This window comes from Gossypium arboreum, chromosome 6, assembly GCF_025698485.1.
Source record: "Gossypium arboreum isolate Shixiya-1 chromosome 6, ASM2569848v2, whole genome shotgun sequence".
NCBI lineage: Eukaryota > Viridiplantae > Streptophyta > Magnoliopsida > Malvales > Malvaceae > Gossypium > Gossypium arboreum.
Genome location: NC_069075.1, coordinates 11,851,452 through 11,874,925, shown reverse-complemented (window position 1 = coordinate 11,874,925; position 23,474 = coordinate 11,851,452). Strand labels below are relative to the sequence as shown.

Below are 23,474 nucleotides of genomic sequence, written 5' to 3'. Positions count from 1 at the left end.
TTTATTTATTTTCTTTTATTCTTCCCTTTTAGTTTTAACAAATGGAAAACATAAAAATTACATTAAAAGAGATGGAGAAAGGAGAAAAAGAAGGAGAAGCAGAAGAGAAAAAAAAAGAAGGGGAGAGTAACATAAAAGAAAAAAATCAAATTGCTCAAAATGAAAAAATATAGGGATCAATTGTATAATTTAACCTAAAATTTTTGTTTGAAATGATGATTTAAAGTGTCATGTCTGCTTACTTTTATACCATTAAAGGAAATAAGTGACTCGGTGACTAAAATGTTATAATACGTTAATGTAAGTGACTAAAACGTAAAATTTCAAACATAGGTGACTAAAATGTAACTTGAGGTAAAAAAAAAAAGCCATTTTAATAGTTTATCCTTTTCTTTAAAAAAAAAGTGGATAAAACATAAAAGAGTGTTCAAAGATGGAATCGAGTAAGCCTTGTTTACAAAATATCCTGTTTCTTAAAGAATCCAAAACTTAGAAGAATTATTGATTATTTGGCTTAACTACGTTGATACTATCGAATCATTGTCTGAATCAGGCGAGTCTTTTACTCCTCGGATTTTCCGCAGGTCAAAACTCACTAACTTCCCGTTAAAATGTCAACTTTTTCTTCTTCTTTTTTTATACTCGACTCCTTCATTGGTTTTGCCTCCATAATCTGAAGCAACAATCTTCTATATTACTCTCATATCATCATCAATGGCTGTAAGCTTTTCTTTTTCCCTCTATCATGATTTTTCTTTGATAGTGTGAAGCTTTCTCTAATTAATGCAGTTTAGTTGTGTATGATTTGATCTTCTTGTTAAAAAAACCAACCAACTCATTCAACATCCATTAAAGCAGTGGCTCTTGTAGGTGGGGTTACATTATAAATACAACTTTCAAAACATTTTATTGATTTCATGTTCTTCTCATCTCTGTCTAAAAGTTGTGAAGTTATAATCTTTCAGAATATACAGTTGAGGTTGTTTATTTTAATTTATTGGGTTTGTTTTTATGATCATTTGAGATCATATTTATCGATCCCATCTTCCCCCCCCCCAAAAAAAAAAAAAAAAACTATGTCCCCTCTAAAGTAACAATAAGATATGTCTGAAGCAAAGCTGCAGGTAAGTTCATATCAACATCATCTCAATTGTCATTTATGATGCCGTAGTAATGGTGACTTGTATGGTTTGTTACAGCGTTCTCATGTTCCAAAATTTGGTGACTGGGACAATGGTGATCTACCATATACAACCTACTTTGAAAATGCTCGCAAAGAGAAAGCTGGCATAAGGATGAACCCTAATGACCCTGAGGAGAATCCTGAGGCCTTCATGTATACGAGGGGAGGCCCGGAAAGCAACTACGATGGCCGGTCCGTGCCAGTCACGGCCGATAAACACCATCGGAATGCTGCTAATAAAGATGGTTCTTCTTATGATCATCAAAAGAGCGCAAGAAGGCAACGGGACACAGCACTGGAATCCGAAAACAACACCGGATCGGACCGTTCGATTCTGCATTCGAGTCATCGACGTCGAAACTCGGGTCAAAAGAATAGTCGGCCTGGGGGAAGTGCCTTCTCTGCATCTGTCTCAGGACAATCACAAAGAAACGGGAACCATCAACTTGATGGTAATAAAGTAAGTATGCCTGACACATAATTAGCATGTTCTTGGCCGATTAAAAACAGATTAATAGCATAAGTAGTAAATTATGAAGATTAATGTGATGGTTTTTTTTGGATTGGATGAGAACAGCATCATAGAACAGCATCAGTACCAAAATTTGGGGAATGGGATGAAACAGATCCCACATCGGGGGAAGGGTTTACAGTAATATTTAACCAACTGAAAGAGGAGAAGCAAGCACCCCCCTCATCCAATTATCAAACCGTGGCTCCGAAAGTTAAAACCATGAATTACTCCAAGTTAAAGGTACTATCACTTCTACAATTTCTTTCCAAACAATATCGTATATAATATATGAACGATATTTGAAGGTAAAAAGTATAATGGAGTATCTTAAACTAGCAGTTAGATTGTATTTTATCTCTTTATTTGAAAAATTGATAAATTAATTTTTATACGTTAGATCAAAGAGTAAATTGGTTATTTTTGTTAAATTTTTTTTTCCATTTTTGTTCTTAAAAATTGGCATAACTGACAAAATAAACATACAGTTACACATGGAGTTTCATGCTTGCCTCATATTGACATACAGAGACCAATTTTTAATAGAATAACCCGCTTGCTTTTTGATTTAATGTACAATGATTAATTTACTCATATTTTTATTAACGAAGTAAAATACAATCCAACTATTAGTATAAAAGTCTCTGTGATACCTTTACTGATATTTGAGGATTGAATGCAATTTATTTTATTTTTAAATAATTATTTTTTATTTAAAGCTATATCCTAATAATTTTATCAAAACAACACAACATTTCTGGAAAGGTTGGGATGCGGAGAAAGTAATTTTACCAATAGGATTGTTATGAAACTTTAAAAGTATTTGCTAAAATGACATATATTTTAATGTGTTTACCTGTTTATAATTTTATTATATTTTAGATACATAATAGAAGTCTTAATAAAAATGATTCACGTCTTAAATTTTTTATTAGAAGTGCTCGTGAGTCAAATTTAAGTCAAATCAATACATGCTATTAATAATATACACAGTTGTTAAGTCTAATTCGATCTAAAATGCAAGTGTTAACTTTTATTCAAATTTATCCATATATATAAATAATTAACCCAAATTGATTTAGGCTTGTTATTTAATATCTATTAGTTATATATTTTTACCACCATTATATTTTTATTAAATTTCATAAAAATATTATCATGTCGTTTAATTTTTATGTTTATATTATAGTATATTTAATTCAATATGATATAAAATACATAATATATAAAAGAAAAGAAAAATATTTTATCATAAACTTGAAAACGAGCAAGATTTAGGCTTTAAATATTGAAGCTCGAATTAACTTATACTTTTAAGCATGCTTGTAGAAGTTCATTTTTCAAGTCTAATATTTTACTTGTAATGTTTTTTTTTTTTAATATTAATATACTTTTTGGATAATTGCAGATATGTTGCTGTTTATTTTCACGTGGAAATGAGTAAGATACGCATGGAATGGTTTTTCAGTGGATGAATATCAATTTAGGAGGGATTTTTATGTGAATGTGAATGTTGAATTTCTATGATTTTCCCTTTTTAATTTCTTTATCTTTTTTATATAAAAACTCAGCTTGATGAAGTTATAGAGATAGAATTGTTTTTTTTGTTTGCAAAGGTGTTCACAAATCGAGTTGAATTTATTTGATATTGAGCTTATATAATATTAATAAATTTTATATTTGTTTAAATTCGGCTTGAAATATGGATAACAAATTTTGCTCAAATCTATCCATATTTATGAAAGTTAACTCAAATTTATTTTATGCCTACTCATATAATATTATTATAATATTATTATATTAGTCAACAAATTCAATCGTGTCATACTTAAACTTTAAATGTTGAAGTTCAAACTTAGTCCATTTTAAGGGCCTAAATTTTCTATCCAAACTTATTTTTAACTAAATATTTTTTATTCGAATCCTTTTGATATCATAGGAGACTTCAGACTTGTATAGCTAACATGATCCTTGAACAAATTTAATTTGATATTATAATGTCATCTGTATTTTTTTTATACAATATTGTGAATAAGAGGCGCGGGTAACATGATTTGAAACTGTGCTAAACAAATTACATTAGATTCACTTACTTATCTACAATGGAAGGAGATATAAGTTTACAAATGTCAAATTCTGGACCTCATGCCAATCAATTCAAAACTTACACAAATTCACCATTGAAACAATGACATAATTGGTAAACAATAATTAAAATATTTAAATTGAGTTGATAATTACATATTTAGAACACATGTATCATATTACAAACAAGTGTAATTATTATATTATTAAATTTGAATTGGAGGCTTTGATTTTTCTTAACAAATCGTACCCAAACTATCAAATCCAAATAATCATCTAACCTCTAAATTGTCAATTAATAGGGGTGCTTAAACGGTTAACCAAACTAAACTAATATTAATAAAAAAACTTATCCTTTAATCGTTAATCGAACTAATTTTTTTAAAAAAAAATTAACCAAACCAAAATATTTTGATTAATTTAATCAGGTTTCACTTTGAATTAATCGAAATTTATATTTTTATTTTTTGTTAAAATAAATATAAAACATATTAAAAAATAAATTAATAGTACTCATTTGATTGAATTATCCAAATTAAAACTATATATAATTTGTGTTATTAATTATTAAGTTCGATTAATTACCCAATTTTAAACCGAACCGATAACCAAACTTTTAAAAAATTATTAACCGACCTCCAACCGAATCAAATTGATTAACCAATTGATTAATTGAATTAGATCAAAATTATACCAACGAATAAACCTCTAAATTGCCGATTAGAATGAATAAACTTAATTTAAACAATAAAATATTAATATGATGTGTCCATAATTCCCACAATATTTGGTTATTTGTTTATGTCAAATTATAAAGTGAAATTTGAGATTAAACATATTCTAAGTAAAATTTTAGAATCGATCCTATGCTTAGACTAGAAGTTCGTCCTGTACAATTAAATGAATCATTAAAAACATAAAAACTTAAATTTAAAAAAAAAAAAAAAAAAAACACACAACCAATCCATACAATTCACAAGTCAGCCTCTCTACGAATCAATATTCGGGTTAATTTTCAATTTGACCAGTAGATCTAATCTAGCTCAAACAACCATAATTCTAAATGTCTATACTTCATAAAGTTTCAAGAATCTAATCTTTCTAGTTTATGGACTTAAACATCCGCTTTCAATTTTATACAATCACATAATATTTTAACAAAAATATTAACTATTTGAACTAATTAATAAAATCATTAAAAGAATATATAGACATTAAATATAAGGATCAAATCTTAAATAAGCCAAAATTGAAAATTAACTATTTTTTTAAAAAAAATTTAAAAAAAGGCAATGTGTGCCACGTGTCTTAAAGACCTTCCTTTTATATAGATTAACCTTTACAAAAATTAAAGGGAGAAGGAAGCAGTTTAAACAAGATTAGAAAATAAAGCGACACACAGCAAAGCAGCACAACTTTGTATTTCTATCATAACATTTGACATGCGTAGCCATCTACTTTATTAGCGATAACATAAAACCAGCAAATGCATACAAGCTCAGAAAATTTACCTTGTCTGACGAAACCAACCGCTTTGAACCCCTTCCTCTTCAACTTATATACATCCACACATATACTCGTGGATCTTCACAAGACAACATATTCTATAGTTTCAACCAGAACAAAAACCTTTTTCCCCATCAAGGCACGCTGATTCGAAGTAGATTATCCCCTGTTAGAATGCGATTCCAGACTTGCTCTTAAGTGTTATGTGTCTTGCATTCTACCCCAATGCATACATGCATGGACTTGATTTGCAGGCAATGGGAGACAGTAATATGGCACTGTGATACTTCCATCCTTAACAGTATTTACTTACTGACATCCGGTTGCAAACAGAAACTAAAATCAATCATGGCAATATCTACACGGGGACAACTTCAGCATTCTGATTCTCATCGCATGTTAGAATAAGACCTTCAACATATGTTGGGAGGAGGCATCGGCTCCCTTGACAGCCTATTGAGATAGGTTCTGATGGTGGGGCAATCATGAGTAAGTTATCATGGCGTCGGACAACCCCCATCACACTTACAGTGCTCCCTTCTTTTATGTAACTGTCAGAAAAAAAAAAAGGTCTCTCATCAGCACTCAACTAATTACACCCAGATGTTCTAAAAGGCATCAATAAATGAAATCATTAATTTCCAAATTATGTAAAGCTTAAGTTCATAAATCCCACATTTATACAACTGTGGTGCACAAAATGAGACTTCAATTAGAGCAAGAAATGGCATACCCCTCCTTTAAGCGCATTATACGATCATCACTAGAGAGATTCCTCTCCGCTAACCAGCTTAAAAAGCTTGGAGATAAGTCCCTATTTTCTTTTGTTATATCAACTGCAGTAGCTGGTTTGACAAATGGGGCAACCTGAGCTCCATAGCCTGCTTTGACTAGTGCTCTTAATCCAGATTGAAAATCTGATATGTAAAAATCAGCAACATATTTCTGTTTATAACAAAAAGGTAGTCTTAAGACTTTTGGCAAACATGATAGATAGAAGATTTTTCTAAGCCAAAACATATACCTCAGAATGCCTACATCCCCAGGAGAAGTAACGATGCTTAGGATTTGCAGATTTCCCACCCCATCCTCTATACTCGTACAATTCTGTGGAAACATATACACATCTGGGCACCCTCTGGTACGATGACTCCAACGGAATGCTGCCACAGGTGACAACCTACACCAAAAGTTGTGATTTTGTTAATCATATAGCATAATCAATGTATAATATGAATAAAAAACTTAAGGGTCTGCTAGTAAACTTGTATGCCATCCACTTCACGTTCATCCTTAAAATCAAATAAAAAGACCAGCATGTCTCCTAGTGAGGGCATGGTCATTTGCACAAAATGTAACTCCTAATTAAAGATCAAGAAAACCAAGACCATAGCTACCCTATCTATCTTCAGCTGACTTAAACCACTCATAGCTTATATGTCGTATAAAATAAATGTCTAGGGATTGTAATTATCAATCTATGTTGCTCAGACTCCTTGTTTATCTTGAAACACCCAAGTCCAACACAAGGATGTACCCGTGTCAGGTACATACACATATCCGATACTCACACCCAGGTCCAAGCAACATCATTACTAACGCTACATCAACGAGCTATACTAGGATCAACATTAACCCTATTAAAATGGAGTAATAGTCTTATGCATATTCATCAAATAAAGGCCATACAAGATCTCCAAAATCAGGGAACTCCTAACAGGTTCGCTCATGATGCATTACCATGATATCCTACAATCACAGATATAATATAATAAAACAACAAACACAACAATCATTTATCCTACAAAAATTCAAATTGTTTCCAGCGAAGAACATGTATTCAGCACCTTCTAGAGATTCCTTCCCAGTTATAGGAACAAGAGCTTTCATTTGCAGAACAATGAGACAGTGTTAAACACCCACATTTAGTATTCTAACCTAAAATCCCACCCTCATAAAATATCCCTCAAAAGCAATCTATAATCACCAATTGCAAGCAAAAATAACGCAAACAATAGCCAGCTAAATCCAGACATCAAACCGTTAACTCATCGGGGATAATAAGGACAAATAAGAGATACCATATTAGACATTTACAAAAATGGAAACTAATACAATAAAATCAACGCGCATCCATTAACGTGGAATATTTCTAGAGCAGTCTCCGGTTTCGACAAATAGACGTAGAAAAGTAAACTAAAATAAAATTGGAGGGAAAATTTTACCCCAGTAACTTTCACATATTGGCCATCAACAGCACCTCTAAGCTCAGCATCTGGGTACCTTCTCATGTGCCCCAACAAGCCTTTTCTTCGCCATATACAATTCCAGAGTAATACCAAACCCATGGGTACGACCACCGCACCCACCACCCCAAGAACCACCGCCTTTTTCACTGCTACCATCAGAAACGCCCCCACCAACAACCCCATCGCCACAACTATCATCACCACCCAAACCACAGCCTTGGACACCCTAAAACCAAACCTCACCCCTTCCCCGAGACTCGTCACCGCCGACCCGTACCCTGCTTTCCCCGAAACAGCACTCATTTTCTCGACCTGGCCGAGCTGCCCCGACCTCCTGAGACCGGAGCTGAGGGGACCCGAAGTGATGAGCCCAGTAGGCTGAAGCGGCATGGACCCGGAGGATTTCCTAATCGGGCCTGAGTTAGACCCAGATCGCACGGATCCACTGTTCGGCTGAGAAGAAGAAGAAGCACGTGAAGGTTGCAGAACTTGTGAATGCTGCTTGGAGTTGGGGTTTGAGTTGGGATGTGAAGGAGGACCGCTGGACGAGGAACGATCAAACACTGGGATATCAAACATTTTACCAAGCTCGCCGGATTTCTTAACGTCACCGCCTGTGTACGGAACCGCTCGAGACGGCATTGTCGGTTGCCTTTCTTTCAGCTGCTCCGGCCTTCCCGACACCAACAGCCCATTGCTTAGCTTGTGAGACTGAACCCGAGAACCCATTTCACCTTTCCTTTTATAAAATTCTTATTTTAGCTACGAAATTCATTTAAAAGGAAAAATATGGAGAGTTTGAAGTTTTTGGGTGAAAGTTGCAGAGACAGCGAGTGGAGAGTGTGGACCGTGGAGGGGAATGGTGGGAGTTAAGAGTATGGAGAGGAGTGGAGTGGAGTTGAGTGGAATGACCGAAATGTGTTCGACAAAATGATTAATGACATCTGTATCCTCTGTTGCCTTTATGATGGCGGTGCGCTGTTGTTTGTTTGAGGTTTTGGGAATAGGAAGTGAGGATTGATGGGCCACGGCCCACAGGCCCCATGCCTTTTTCTTTTATTCCTCATTTTACTCTTCAATCCTTATCCCTTAACAAAAATAAGGTTCGATGGGTTACTGTCCTATCAGCTTCCGCCACGCTACCACCGTCCTGCTCGCACATCGTAATTCACTCCATTAACCTTTCAATATTTTTATTTTACTTCTATTTTTTATATTTTCTATATTATTATTTAGGGTAATTATTAAACTATTAAAAAGTTTACATTTTGGTTATTTAATTTTAAAAAGGTACAATATTATTATTGAATTATTCAAAAAATTTTATTTAATTCATTCGACTATTAAGTTTTACTTTTTTTTTTAAAAAACAGTTTGATTAGTAAGTTTCAAGCTAAAATTGAACAATCGATATGATGGATCAGTTTTTATCGACAAGTAAAAGAACATATCTTAGATTCAAGTCAATCTGGCAGTCAATATCAAATATCAGATAAGAATATTGTTTGGATTTTGGTTTGCAGATTTATGACATCGAATCTTTTTTATGAAAAAAATCTAACTGTAAAAAATAAGGGGAATAAGATCTTTCAATCTGTGCAAGCGATGTGAATAAAAAAGGTCATACAACAACAATTTTAACAGTCTAATGACGGAATGAAAATCTTCGAAAATTTTGTAACTCGTTGAAGTTAAGTGACTAAAATGTAAAGTTACCAATTACTTAGTGACTTTGAGTGTAGTTTATCATGCTATTTAAATCCTTAGCTAAATTAGTGTCATTAGTCAACCAAAACCAACTCATTAGAGAGATTAATAAACTATTCATGTACATTTTATTTTTTACTTTATGAAATTTTCAAAAATTTAACTAATTTTTCTAAAATTTTAACTATTTTTTATATTTGTGATTTTCTATAGAATTTATATATTCATTCTTTTATAATTTTTAAAATATTTAATTATTTTTTATAGTTTTTGGATTTAATATTTTCTAATATATATGTTTTATTAAATAAGATATTGGTTATTATAAAATATTTTTTTATTGTAAAAGGAAATGTTTCTATAATATAAGGTTATTAGACTATTAGTAAGTTTACGTTTTGGTCATTCAATTTCAAAAAGTTACAAAATGGTCATTAAACTATTTGAAAATTTTAATTTGAGTCATTGGACTGCCAAGTTTTTTTCTTTAAATGTTGACTAGTGAGCTATAGGTAACAATTTGATGACCAATACAGTGGATCAATATCCATCAGCAAGTAGCAGAACACACCTTAGATCCAAGTCAATCTAGCGATCAATGTCAAAGATCAAAGAAGAAAACTATTTGAATTTTGGTTCGTAGATTTGTGACGTTTAAAGTTGTTTTATGATAATAAAAAATTGAACCATAGAAGAGAAGGGAAAGAAGAGCTTTTGATCGGTGTAGGCGATGCAAACAGAAAAGGCCATGCTACAGCAATTTTAATAATTCAATGATTTAAATGAAAACTTTCAAATAATTTAATGACCATTTTGTAACTTTTTAAAATTGAGTGACCAAAACATGAACTTAATAATAGTTTGGTGATCTTGGGTTCAATTTACCCAATATTTTATAACAAATTTAATTTATACTATATTTGTTTCACTGAAAATAACTTTCAAAAATGATTTAAGAAAATTTGTCAAACAATAAAAATATTTTAAATAAAATCATCAAACACAAAAAATATCAAATTTTCCATAAAACAATAATTATTTTAGAAATTATTTTCTAAAAACTATTTTTCAATGAAGTAAACACAACTTAATATTTAAATTTAATTTTAATGTAAGTAGTATTTCTTAACAATCTATAAATCTCCATTTATGACATGGTTGGTTACTAGTATCATAATGCGAGGAAAAAATTATTTAATATATATATGTTAAAATGGTTAGAAATAAAATAAAAATAATTAAACTTGAAATTAGAAACATGACTAAAACTATTGTAAAAAAAACTTCTTTAAAATAAAAATAATAATTCTTTTAACCACAAACAAGTCACATGAATGACTATAAAATTACTAATTAAAATTAATTTATTGCTAACTCATGTATTGAAACATGTAGAAACAATTAATACTCATACCAAATGTAACATTAAAGTCATAAGCTATTATAATTTTAAAATTACAACCATTAGTTCAACGATTTAGTTGATTTTGAATTGGATCCATTTTAATTGGATCAATATAAGTTCTAAAAATTTTGGATAATTTTGATTTGGGTTAACACCAAGTTCGAGTTATTTAATGTTTAGTTCATATCATTTTAACTTTAAATTTTAGTCATTTTGGTCTTTGGTCTTTGGTCATTCGAATTTGAAGTTCTTAATTTTGGTATAAAGTCACTTCTAGTATAGATCACTTCTAACTTTTATCACTTTAGGTATAGGTGTATTTGTTCAAGTTATTTTATGTTGAAAATTATTTGAGTTTAAATTATATAAATTTGATATAAAAGACGAAAGGGTAAAAATTATTGAAAGATGGATTTTGAAGTTAAAATTAATTGAAAATTTAATATAAAATATATTATCATTATGGTATAGTTAAGATGTTTTTATGATGTTACTTTTACGATATATAAAGATTAATCAAGATTGGTAATTTTTCCTTTTAATAATATTATTTTTAATATTCGAAAGGGGATTGAGAAGGAGAAAGCAATCATGCATGGGAAACGTAAGGAGCAATGGTGGTTATCATGTGTCAAAATAGGTAGGAAAGGTCCCTCTGCAGTCCCAAAGAGGCTTAAAGGCCGTAGGTTTGGTGTTGAGGAACAGTGGGCTAATTCAATTGCTGCGTCCCTACACTATAGATCTTCTGGACCCTGTATCATTCTATTCTGCACAAATCATTGAACGGTTAGGATAATCCAATCAAAATCAGGACCCAGCTTTTAAATTTTGGCAATATCAAACTGGACCCCCCCCCCCCGTTTTTCTTCTCCTATTGCCCACTTACATTTCCCACTACTATACATAGATCTACCCCAATTCATTATTGCTCCCAGCCACCAGCATTGTAAGTAGTAGTATAAATTTTATCAACCACATTCATTAAAAACTATCTAAATCTAAATCATTTTGAATTTTTTTATATATATTATGTATATTTTTATCTGTAATATTTCAATATTTAATTTTTTTTGTGAAAAAAGGACAAAGAAAAATTAAATTACATGGGGTATTCGAGAGAAACAAAAATCCTCTCTATCAGATTTAAGGAAATCTAACACTTGATCTGGAGGGGACTCGACCAGTTGTAAATCCTCCTCTCTTTCAAAAGTCAATTTCGAAAGATAGCCTGCACAATGGTTCTCCTCTCTGGGAAAATCCATTGACTTTCTTGGGATAAAATTCAATGTATTCTCCTGATTAGAGCAAAAGTTGAGCTCTTCGAAACGTTGTCATGAATAGCTTTGACAACTTCCAAGCTATCTAAATGGATAATCACGTTACTATGACCTTTACGTAGCATGAGTTTTAATCCACCAGAATGCCCCGGAGTTCTGCGTAAAAAATCGAACAATTTCCTAGGAATCTGTTATAACCCGTCACCTAGTTACCAGTACCATCCCGTACCACTCCTCCAACAGCTGCTCTTCTTGATGTTATTTGAACAGCACCATCAGTATTGAGAACAATCCAATCCTTGGAAGAAAGCTCCTCATGGGATAAAATTATACTGTCACTCAAGCCTTCTCTAGAAGTCAAAGACGAGTGTTTGGCCCAGCACATGGAAACTTTAATGATCTCACTAGAGCTTCTTGCTTTTCTTTGAAAAATGAAGAGATTGCGATTCTTCCATAGTCGCCAAGCTAATAATCCGAGGAGACAAACCCAACTGATTTCCCTATCATAAAGCATCAAAGTATCCCGTAAATCGAAAGAAATCCAATCGTGCAAAGAGTTAGAGAAAAAATGATGTTGATGGTTTCTCGGAACAACCTATTTCTAGACTTCCTTAGCCACTATGCAGTCTCGAAGAATGTGCAAAATGTCCTCAGAAGCATATCCACATATCGAATAAGAGGAATCAACAGCTATGCCACGCCTAACTCTTTCCACATGGCGCTCAAAGTTACATCCTCTTAATTATTATAATCAGAAGGGAATTTAAGGTGCATGTAAGAGCTTTGGACCCCAAAAAGAAAATTTTCAATTCAACTTTGGACCCAAAAAAGAAAATTTTCAATTCAATTCTTTTATAAATAAAGAATTTATAAATTAATATAGTGAAATTTCACTTTGTCCTCTAAAATGAAATATTTTCAATTCAGTTCTCTTATAAAGAAGGAAATTGTAAATTAATATATATAATAAAATTTCACTTTAGCCCCCTAAAAGTGAAAAACTTTTGTTTAATCCTTCATAAATGATAAAATTGTAAATTAATACATAATAAACCTATATTTTTATCTATAAAAATTTATAATTAAATTTCAACTTGCTAAAAGAATTTCTAGATTCAATTCGATTGTAATAGTAGATGTGCCAATTGATATAGTCTTTTAATCTCTTTACTTTAATTTGACATAATTGAATCTTCTTACCGTTATTGTTATACCTTCATCTAAATCACTAACATTATTTAAAAAAATCGTTTACCAATTGATTTCCTGGTTAAAACTTTAGAAAAGGCCATTTTTTTAAAATAATAACGAAAATAGGCCAATTTTGTAAAAATTGACAGAAATGGGCCAATTTTACAAAAGCACGCCCAGTTGGTACCGTTTTCAGGGGAAAGTCAGAAAAGTACGTCCAAATCAGCGCTTTTTCCTATCTGACCAATAAAACGCGTCCAGGTCAGTGCTCTAAAGGAAAACACGTCCAGGTGAGTGTGTCCTCCCATAACAATCACTTCCAACGGTAAAAAAAGAGAGTATAAACCCCCCACACTTCCTCTCACTCACATTTCTCACAATTCTCTCTTAAATCTCTCAAATTTCTCAGTCAACTCTAAAAAATATCTCAAATTATCTCTTAAAATTTCTTGCTAAATTTTATTTTTATCTAAATTATATTTTTTATTTTTTATTAATATTTTCAAGAATTTTTTTAAAAATTGATCGTGTTCAATATAATTTAGCAATAGCCGGGTCTCTAATCCGTCTCGATAACAAGCATATCTCCGTTAACCAATTGTAAATGGTAATAATAAATTTTAATATTATTTTTTTATTTCATTGTTATATTTTAACTTAATATTTTTATAATTTTTACGTAAATAGGTGGAAGATCGAATTTTACAATGTCATATTTGTAATCTACTCAGCTTCTATCAACGTTGATAGAAACATACGTGAGGGAAGCCGGTTTTTAGCATGTGGCCCTTGTAGGTCGAGGGTGTAAGTTGGACTCGAAACTCATAAGCGCGTTGGTGGAGAGGTGGAGACTTGAGACACACACATTCCATCTTCCATGCGGCGAGTGTACTATCACTCTAGAGGACATACATTTACAGTTGGTGTTACCTGTGGACGGGTCGATAGTCATCGGGTCTATTCAATCTGCTAATTGGAGAGCCATATGTTTAGATCTTTTGGGTGTGGTTCCACAAATGATTTACGGAGGTCGAATCGAAATGGCTTGGATATGAAAAAATTTCGTGAAATTGGTTGAGGATTCGACTGAAGTCCAAAGAGAAAGATATGTTCGAGCGTACATCCTTTAGATCATCGAGGGTATCCTGATGTCGGATAAGTCACGAAATCTTATCTATCTAATGTGATTGCTAAAACTCATCGATTTTAGAGGAGCGAGCGAACTCAGTTGGGGGTCCGTCCTGTTGGCAACATTTATATCGAGAGATGTGTCGGTGACGCAACCAAAGAAAATCAAATTTGGTGGTAGCCTTTTACTACTACAATCATGGGTTTGGTTTCGATTTCCATTTTACGTCATCGAGCGAACTACCCGTGTACATTCCCACTTGTAACGAGGTAAAATTCAATAGATATTCCCATGATTAAATTGATTTAAATTTAAATTATTATGCTAAGAAGTTAGTTAAATAGGTAGAACCATGCACCGAGTCACGTGTGATTACCTACCGAGTTTCAAGATATACAACTTTTATTAGACCAACGATCGGAAGTGAAGGTATATATTTATTTAATTTTGAACTATATACAAATAATGTAGACAATTTCGTACTTAGTAGTATATATATAACTAATATTTTTATCACATTAATATAGTTTGAATGGACATCATACGAGGATTTGGCAATTCGAGTAGTAGCCCTTGATGAATTCTTCGTGAATTCCAACACCTGGCACATTAAGGTCCCATTGGTAGTGTATGCTACCATTGAGTTGCACGAGATTGATAGAGTGTTGCAGTAGTTCAGATTCTGATAGTTGATTCCGATGGAACTTCAAGAGCTTGATGATCTACATTGTATCGACTTATGGCAACTGGATAAGAATTAACTGATATTTCACTCGTATATATCAACATGTAGAATAATTAATATGATTTTTTACCTACTTGCGAAGCTATTATTGTTTCGGATTTAGCATGCGATCTGGAGTACATGCCATGATTTAGAATCCATGGCAAGCCATATTTGTACAGGAAAGAGGTGAGACGTCATCACCCTATACGAGTAGGCCACAACGGGGCCCTTTAAATCTAAAGGGTGGTGGGGTAGGTCTATCATCAGCGCCCACGCAAGAACTGACCCCGACAGCCTCAGTACCAATACTACACCACTCTATGTTTAGTATGTACTGTATTATTCTGGTGCGTGCCCTAACCTTTATTTTTTCACACAAGCAAAATATGTTGCATCATATTTTCCTACTTCTACTCTTATATCAGGTTAGACTATTGGTCATTCATCCCCGATGTGGTACACGCTGGGGCCATCTCATTTTTTGATGACGTCGACGCCTGCGATAACGTATAGGCCATCTATGCATGAGGCACTGACGGAGAGTCCACTCGCTATCCCATCAGTTTGTGGAACTCAATATAGTTATGTTCATTGTCATTGGTGACGCAAACACCTCAGGGATATTTGTTCTATCTAAGCGGGTCATTGGTTTTCAATGCAATCTTCTATCGGGTAACAACTTAAATGGAATAAGCAATACAGGCAACCACTTACGTTCATCTAAGACTAGTGGGAATAAGTGTCTCTATACGTTGTACAAGTTTTTTAATTTGTACGTTTCGTCGACAAAGCTCATGGGATCCAAATGGAGATTGATACAAGCTGCAAATGCATGAGAGCATAGAAAATGAAGTGCGTTAAATCTCTCACAATCACAAGTCCTGTATCTCAGGTGTATACTATATTATCCCCTAGCAATAACTTAGTCCGGTCTATCGAACTCTGTTACCCGAAACCATAGGTCATCGCACGAGTGACAAACTGTTTGCATGTAGTTGACTTATGCCTTACCCTTTTTAATTTATTCCAGTTTTGCTAGGCACCATACATAGCCTTCCTACATTTTCCCAACATAACTTACCACTTGTTTTTGGAATAGTTCTGCAAAACGAAGGTATGTCTCTTTGACAACTGAGATTATTAGTAAATGACGCGTTCTTTTTAAAACAAAATTTATGTATTTTACCAGGTTTAAAGTCATTTTTCATATCGTCGACCCCCGTCGTAAGATTGTGTCCATTGATTGAAGGGTATGTTAGAAAGGTACAGTGCCCTAGTCGAGTTAGTTGACCGTAAGATTTCCAACATTTTATGAAAACGGTCCGTCATGATCTCGTACCCTATCAGTGGAAGTTGATAGTTACAATTACAAACCAAAAAATATAAGAAAACAAACAGAATATTACAAACTAAATAATATTGCTGGTGATTACATACCCATGTTGGTCACTTGTGATCGCATAGTGGTAGAAGGATATTACTAGCAGTAGTTTGATGTAATGTGCCTTAAACAGTACAGATGGTGTGTGCGATCCCAGAGGCTTCCCTGTTGTTCAATTGCAGATAGTATTCTAATTTCCTGATTTGAGATTACGCATATATTAGGTTCGGGGCAAACATACCTCCTTAATCTAGAAATAAAGAAATCTTAGTCATTTGTTTTCTCTCCCGGTGTTACTACAAACGAAATTGAAAGGATCCGCCGATTACTATCTTGTGTCATAGACAACAATAGTCGATGGGTATATCTACCATACATAAAGGTACCGTCTACTTTTACCAATAGCTTGCAATACTAGAATGCTTGAGAGCATTGCTTGAAAGTCCAAAATAAACAGTAGAAAACTTGACATCTATAGAGCAAGCGATCGTTGTAGTATGCGGGCTCTGTTCCAAGATCTGTTACGTAACCTAAGACATATCTCTCTAGCACCTGACACCACTGTCATACCTTGTTGTATGATGCGTCCCACCCACTGTGCATCTTTTCCAAGGCCTTCTGCTTTGCTATCCATGCCTTGTGATACGAAGGCGTGTAATTGAATTGGCCACAAATATTTGCAATTAAAACCGACACAACAATCCTCAGATTCACTTTCACTATCTGTAGTATTTTACCCACGATCATATCTGAAACCAACTTCGGATGATCCCGTAAAACACTTGCAACTACACGAATATGTAAAACCCTAATTAATAAAATTCTAAAAACCCAGTGATACTTTACCAAATGCAACACACGTATGCAGATTGGTGAATTTTTTCGTCCATAATCCCATTTTTTTCTTAATAGAAGCCATAATTTTTCATGTGTATCTAATATCCCGTATTGCACACTTAGCCTCTAACCTCTCATATTTGGATTTAACCATGTGAAAGTTAACCCCGATCTTGATGTTGTATCACTTCAATGCAGTAAAAAAACCATCTTTACTAGAGAACTCCCTGCCAACTTTCAAATCACCCGAATCCAATGAAGAACTTGCATAGCCAGGCCTCTTGTGTGATAGTTCTACAAACTCCAACTCATCCTTTGCCGATAAATCGACATTATGCATGTGAGCTGGATGCGAGTACGCCATGAAACATGGATATTCTTTTTCTTCATCTTTACCCCCATCATTGTCTTTCGGTTTAATTAGAACAGACTCTGGTTCACAAAATAATGCAACTTCTAAACCGTCAGGACCGGGCTCTTAAGTTGGATCCACATCGGATTCATTGCCATTTTTATTTTTGTACTCACCAACATCTGCCATGTTGGAGGTCCCTTCGTCGGTGGACGTTATATTGATTATATCATCACTTTTTGTGTACGTGTCAGAACATCCAAAATCACATGTCGATTGTCAATAGCTGGAAGTTGTTGTAATTCCCTAATCAGTATTCCCTACATTGAACTTTGACCCACCGAGATTTATGTCCCATCCACTAACCGAGTGTCGTGTAGGGGTCGTGTATTCCGTTCTACCACCAAAACTTGAAACTTCGGTGTTCTACCTCCCACGATTGAAATCTAAGGGTGAGACGGATGAGTGCCTTCCCATTGATGATTCTGGGATATCATAATGGGAACTTTCTAACAAAGAGGTGATAAACCCTAATCCCAAAAGGGTGTTGTCACCACCCATCATATACATTCATTGTGAGAGTCGTGTTTCCTATTAAAATATTATTATTTCGTTATATCTTATTCTACTGAGACTCTTGTTATTTTTTTATAATTAGATACTAGGAGCTAGGTCAAACAAGACACTTTTCTACATCAATATTCTGTTAAAATATAGTCAAGTTATTTCCAAAATAAATATTATCTTTCGGCAGAGTTGATTTCTACCTCTTAAAGTTTCACTAAAGTTTTTATCGATTTGCGAGTAGAATCCACGCTTTAGTAAACCAAGGTTGAGATTAGTGAAAAAGATTGAGTTGTTGAAAGCTGAGAACGATAGACTTTGCCTAATCCAAAAATACATGTACAATTCGGGTAAATGATTCATTACTATAAATATCACAACCAATTTTTTTAAAGAAAAATTTTAAACTTTTTTTGTACTGTAAAAACACTATTTTCAAATTAGTTTTTTCAACAATTGATACCAGAGCTAAGTTGTGAAATGTTTATAGTGTAAATCGATTTATCAAATTTCTAAAACTTTCTCTTTGTTTGATTAAATTTGGTAAGAGGTGGCATTCATTGCATATACGCATGTTTTAGATTATATGTATGATTTTATGGATATTTTATTTTATAAATTGTTATGAAATAATTTTTTTCAAAAATTGTGGTTCTTAGTTTTAGATTGGTTGTATTTTAGGTTAATTTTTTAGTTTTGTAATTAGATCGTTGGTTATCAAATCCATGTAGGGTTATTTGATTTTAATTTTATTTGTTGTAAAATTAAAAACTTTATGTGAGTTGGAAACAAACTAAGTTCATTGTAATTAAAAGATTTTTGACATATCCAGAGAAAGCATGGTGGGCAGATTACCTAAAATGACTGAGAGGAACAAACAAAAAAAATCAAGCGGAAGGCCTATGTATCGTGCCCTAGTTAGATGTACAGTGGTATCAATGTATCATGCCTAGCACGAAAACCCACACATAGGGGTGCTAAGGCATCATGCCTTAACAATGCATGCATCAGCCAAGGTGAGCCAAGGCCATCATAGCCTTAATATGCAAGGTAGGTCAAAAAGTTGGGGCATCGCAGCTCTAACAAGTAGTGACCAAGTACACGCCTTAAGCCAACATGCACAGTGCAGGATCACACAAGAGGGATAGGCTGCTTAAGCGCAAAACTACTTTGCAGCTAGTGGGACATCACTTGGCCAACCAAATATCTTTTTGTGTGTAGGCTCAGCACCATAGAAGGAGTAGCACCAGTTTGAGGTACCAACGCCAAAAATGGTAGGGTAGTGATCAAGAAACGATTACGATGATGGTAGACGAAAACAGAAACAATGACTTAGAATTTGGGTTGTTGGATCTGATGCCTTAAGTGTTGTATATTTTGTCTATGTACACTTGTATTTTTGGAACAAATTGATTTAATAATATCTATTAATTACATTAATAGCCTTTTTATTATGTTTTCAACGATTTTTGTATGCAAAAAAATGAAAGTAGATAATGACTCACTGATTGTCTAATGTTTAACTAATATTAAGAAATATTATGTGATTAAATCTTAATATGGAAAGACAACTTATATTAGTAGATAATTTAAACACGTTGTTAGTCTAATCTGAAATGAGTAAGCCGATTGAAAAACTAATATGTCATCTATCAAGTCTAATTAGGGAGATATTTTGTCTTGAGCATTAGAGTGAATGATTCCAGAAGAGAGAGGCATAAATGTGACTAACTGGACTGACAGTACATCAGACAGGACTCAAGTCAAATAGATCCTAGATCCATTTATGGATTTATTCACTTGGTATGTTTATAGTGTGGCATACCTAAATCCTGAGTGGATGATGGACTATGTATGTGTGACTCGTATACTTTGATATAAGTAAAAGCCTGAATTAAAATAGATACGGAGCTGAAAGTTGGTGCGTTAGGTTTACGACTTCTACAGTATGTAGCATCATTCATAATAATGGAATTCATAGCCCAACTAATGGGTAAATGATATTCTCTCATCAGCATTATATGTTAGATGGAAAGTAAATGTGGTCACGGGTCGTTTGTCTTTGTGATAAATGACTTGATTACTATTGAATAGTAATTGACTTTTCATGAATGAAAATTACTATGAGATAAAATAGAATCATATTGAGAGAACTGATTTATCCTAAAGAGATTAAGGATGTTCTATGATGATAAAGTCATTGGACAAACACTGATTAAGTAGCTTTCGTAATGGTTTATAAGTAAGGAGAGCTCAAGCACGATACTATAGTGGAATGACTTCATAACTAAATGAGTTTATAATTAATAGGTGAAAATTTTGAACTTATTATAAAACATTTGAGACCTAATTATATATGTACAATTGGTCACTTCGTTAGCTCGCTGAAATAAAAAATGAATTTTTATCAAAAAATAAAAATAAAGAATAAATTGCATGTAGAACTAAATGAATAGAAATGATGAAGTTAGAAAAATAGGTCGCGTTCACAAATGAATGTGTTTTTCACTGAGTATAGAAATTATGGTTTTCAGATTATTATTTAATTAATTATAATTAAATAAATGAAGTTCAAAAATAGAATTAAATTAATTAGTCATCATGAATCTATTGAATATGGAAATTAAATATATTTTATTATAGATTCTTATACGATAAAGTTGTCATGACTTTAATAGAATTAGAATTGGGTGGAGAAAATTATTTAATTAAAAAATTAATTTAGTTAATTTGATTAATTAATTAATATTTATTTTTGACAATAGAAAAAAAATATTAGGTTGATTAAATTATAAAGTGTTGGGCAAAATGTCTAGGACGTACATATAATTGGACTTAATATATGAGAGGCCCAATACTATCTCTCATGAAAATGAAGGGGCAACAACCTTAGTAATTTTTACTAGGTTGTGCCATCCATCCATTTTCAGTTAGACTAGATAGAGTTTTTTATTAAATAAATATTATTTACGTTATACTTATTCAAATGGGGATTGTCCTATCTCTCTCTATAAATAGATGACATTTGTATAGCTATTTACACAAGTTTTTACACATAAGTTTCATATATTGTTATTCTGCTAGAAAATAGTAGGAATTTATTTTCTAATAAAAAATTTTATTTTTTTGGGAATTGTAATTTCTATTAGTTTTGTAACAACCCGATAGTTACGGGTAATAGGAAAGTGTATTATCGGGTCTCTGTTTTCGTAAAACGGATTTGTAAATATTTATTAAAAATATTTACGAAGTTAGTTATATGGTTAATTAGGTTTTAGTTAGGTGAAATAGCTTGAATTAAGAGTAATTAGGTATAAGGACTAGATTGCATATAGAGAGAAAGTTAAATTATAAATTAGAGAAAAGTGAAGGGACTAAATAAGAATTAAACAATAAATTAACAAGTGTTTGGTATTAGAGAAGACATGTGTCAAAATAAAATACATATATTAAATTATATTATATACTTACTCATTATTTAAGTAAATATTATTGTATTATATTATTATAATTAAAGCATAAAAGAAATAAAAGAAATAGAAAAAGAAACAACATTTGAAACGAAATAGAGAAGAAGAAAGAGAGCAAGAAAAGAAGGAGAAAATTAGGGTTTTAAGGTTCAAAGCTCAATTGGTAAGTCAATTTAGTCCATTTTCTTGTAATTTTTATGTTTTTAGAATCCTATTATTAAATACTACTTAACCTATGTTGAAATTTTGGAAAATATTGAATTTCAAGATGTTGTTCATGTTGAATAATTTAAGTTTTGAGATTAAATTGATAGAATTTTAATTTAGAAATGAAAAAGGAATTGAATTGTAAAATAAATTATAAGTTTTGAGTATTAGGGACTAAATTGTAAAAATTTTGAAATTTAGGGATTTGAGTGAAATTATAGAGTTGAATTTAGTCTAAAGTGGAAATTGAATGAAAATATGAAATTATTTTTGAAGAAATAAAGTTAGTCTCGATTTAGGGACTAAATTGGAATTTAGGCAAAAGTTGAATAAAAATTGAAATATTCAATGTGAAATTGTATTGTATTGATGAATTTTAATTGTTTTAATTTCCGTAGCAAACGTTGTACTAGAAAATTCTACTAAGAAAGGAAAAGATAAAGTTAACGAAGAGTAGCTCGAAATTCGGTTTGTATTTCTATAATCCTAATCTAATTATTAATTGTTATATTTTGATTAAACGTTATGGTAAGTAATAAAGGTGAGAATTATTATGTTTTACAATTGAAATGAATTGATTTAGTATGTAATGAATTTATTGAATTTATATTGATTGAATTGATATATATATTGAATATATTAATTATTTGAATTGAAATAAATATTGGTTGTATTTGGAAAGTGAATTGAAACCCTATTAATTATATCGGGCTGAGTCGAATATAGATGGCATGCCTTAGGATTGGAAGAGTTCAAGGATACTTCAACTTCGAGTCGATGAGACCCTGGGTGTCAAATTATTACTTTAGTTAAATTCGATGAGGCATTGGGTACCAATTTACTTCGGCATAGCCGATGAGACACTGGGTGTCAAATTATTACTTGGAATTATCCGATAAGGCACTAGGTGCCAAACTGATGTGTTTTGGTTGGATCCGTGTATCTGTCTGAGTCCGTTCATGTTAATAAGTGTAACGACCCGAATTTTACCGTTACCGAAAAAGTGTATTTTCGGGTCTCCGTTTCTAAAAAATGGATTCGTAAATATTTTTAATAAATATTTACGAAGTCAATTGAGTGGTTAATTAGAGTTTAATTAAGTAAATTTAGTTTAATTAAGAGTAATTAGGAAAAATGACTAAATTGAATAAAGGATGAAAGTTGAATTGTAGATTAAAAGAAAATGAAGAGGACCAAAATGGCAATTATGCCATTTGTCCTAAGTGAGGCGGCATAAACATAAAAATCTGAGATTTTTATGTGTTAAAATATATATTAAATTATTATTATATTATAGTATATTATATTATATATTATATTATATAAATAAGTAAAGAAACATAAGAAACAGAATGAAAGCAAACGAAACAGAGAAGAAACAGGGGAGAAAGAAAGAAAGAAAAAGAAAAAGGAAAATTTGGGTTTCAAGGCTCAAAGTTTAATTTGGTAAGTCAATTAAGTCATTTCTTCTTAAATTTTGATGTTTTAGAAGCTTTGGAACAAGACTTTGATGAAATTAAGTTGATATTTTGAGAGTTTATAGATTTTCAAGTATAGTTCATGTTGAATAAAATAGTGAATTAAGGGTTTAATTGAGTAAATTTCAAGCTAGAATTGATAATAGGATCAAATTGTAAAGTAAGTTATAAGTTTTATGTTGTAGGGACTAAATTGATGAAATTTTGAAATTAGG

The 23,474-nt window shown here is 32.2% G+C and overlaps 2 protein-coding genes across 2 annotated transcripts; one reads left to right on the top strand and one right to left on the bottom strand.

Annotated features, from left to right (window-relative positions):
- The first annotated feature begins 917 nt into the window (after positions 1-917).
- LOC108485702 (RPM1-interacting protein 4-like) lies at positions 918-3,383 on the top strand. Its single transcript, XM_017789555.2, has 4 exons — positions 918-1,124; positions 1,200-1,643; positions 1,761-1,937; positions 3,103-3,383. The coding sequence occupies exons 1-4, from the start codon at positions 1,104-1,106 to the stop codon at positions 3,136-3,138; spliced, it is 678 nt and encodes a 225-aa protein (XP_017645044.1). The 5' UTR covers positions 918-1,103; the 3' UTR covers positions 3,139-3,383.
- A 1,775-nt stretch (positions 3,384-5,158) lies between these two features.
- On the bottom strand, positions 5,159-8,576 carry LOC108484065 (uncharacterized membrane protein At1g16860-like). The gene is made up of 4 exons (XM_017787693.2): positions 7,511-8,576; positions 6,310-6,465; positions 6,019-6,230; positions 5,159-5,836 (listed from the first exon to the last, which is right to left on the bottom strand). Exons 1-4 carry the CDS (start codon positions 8,261-8,263, stop codon positions 5,644-5,646), a joined length of 1,314 nt encoding a protein of 437 aa, XP_017643182.1. The 5' UTR covers positions 8,264-8,576; the 3' UTR covers positions 5,159-5,643.
- Positions 8,577-23,474: the final 14,898 nt, after the last annotated feature.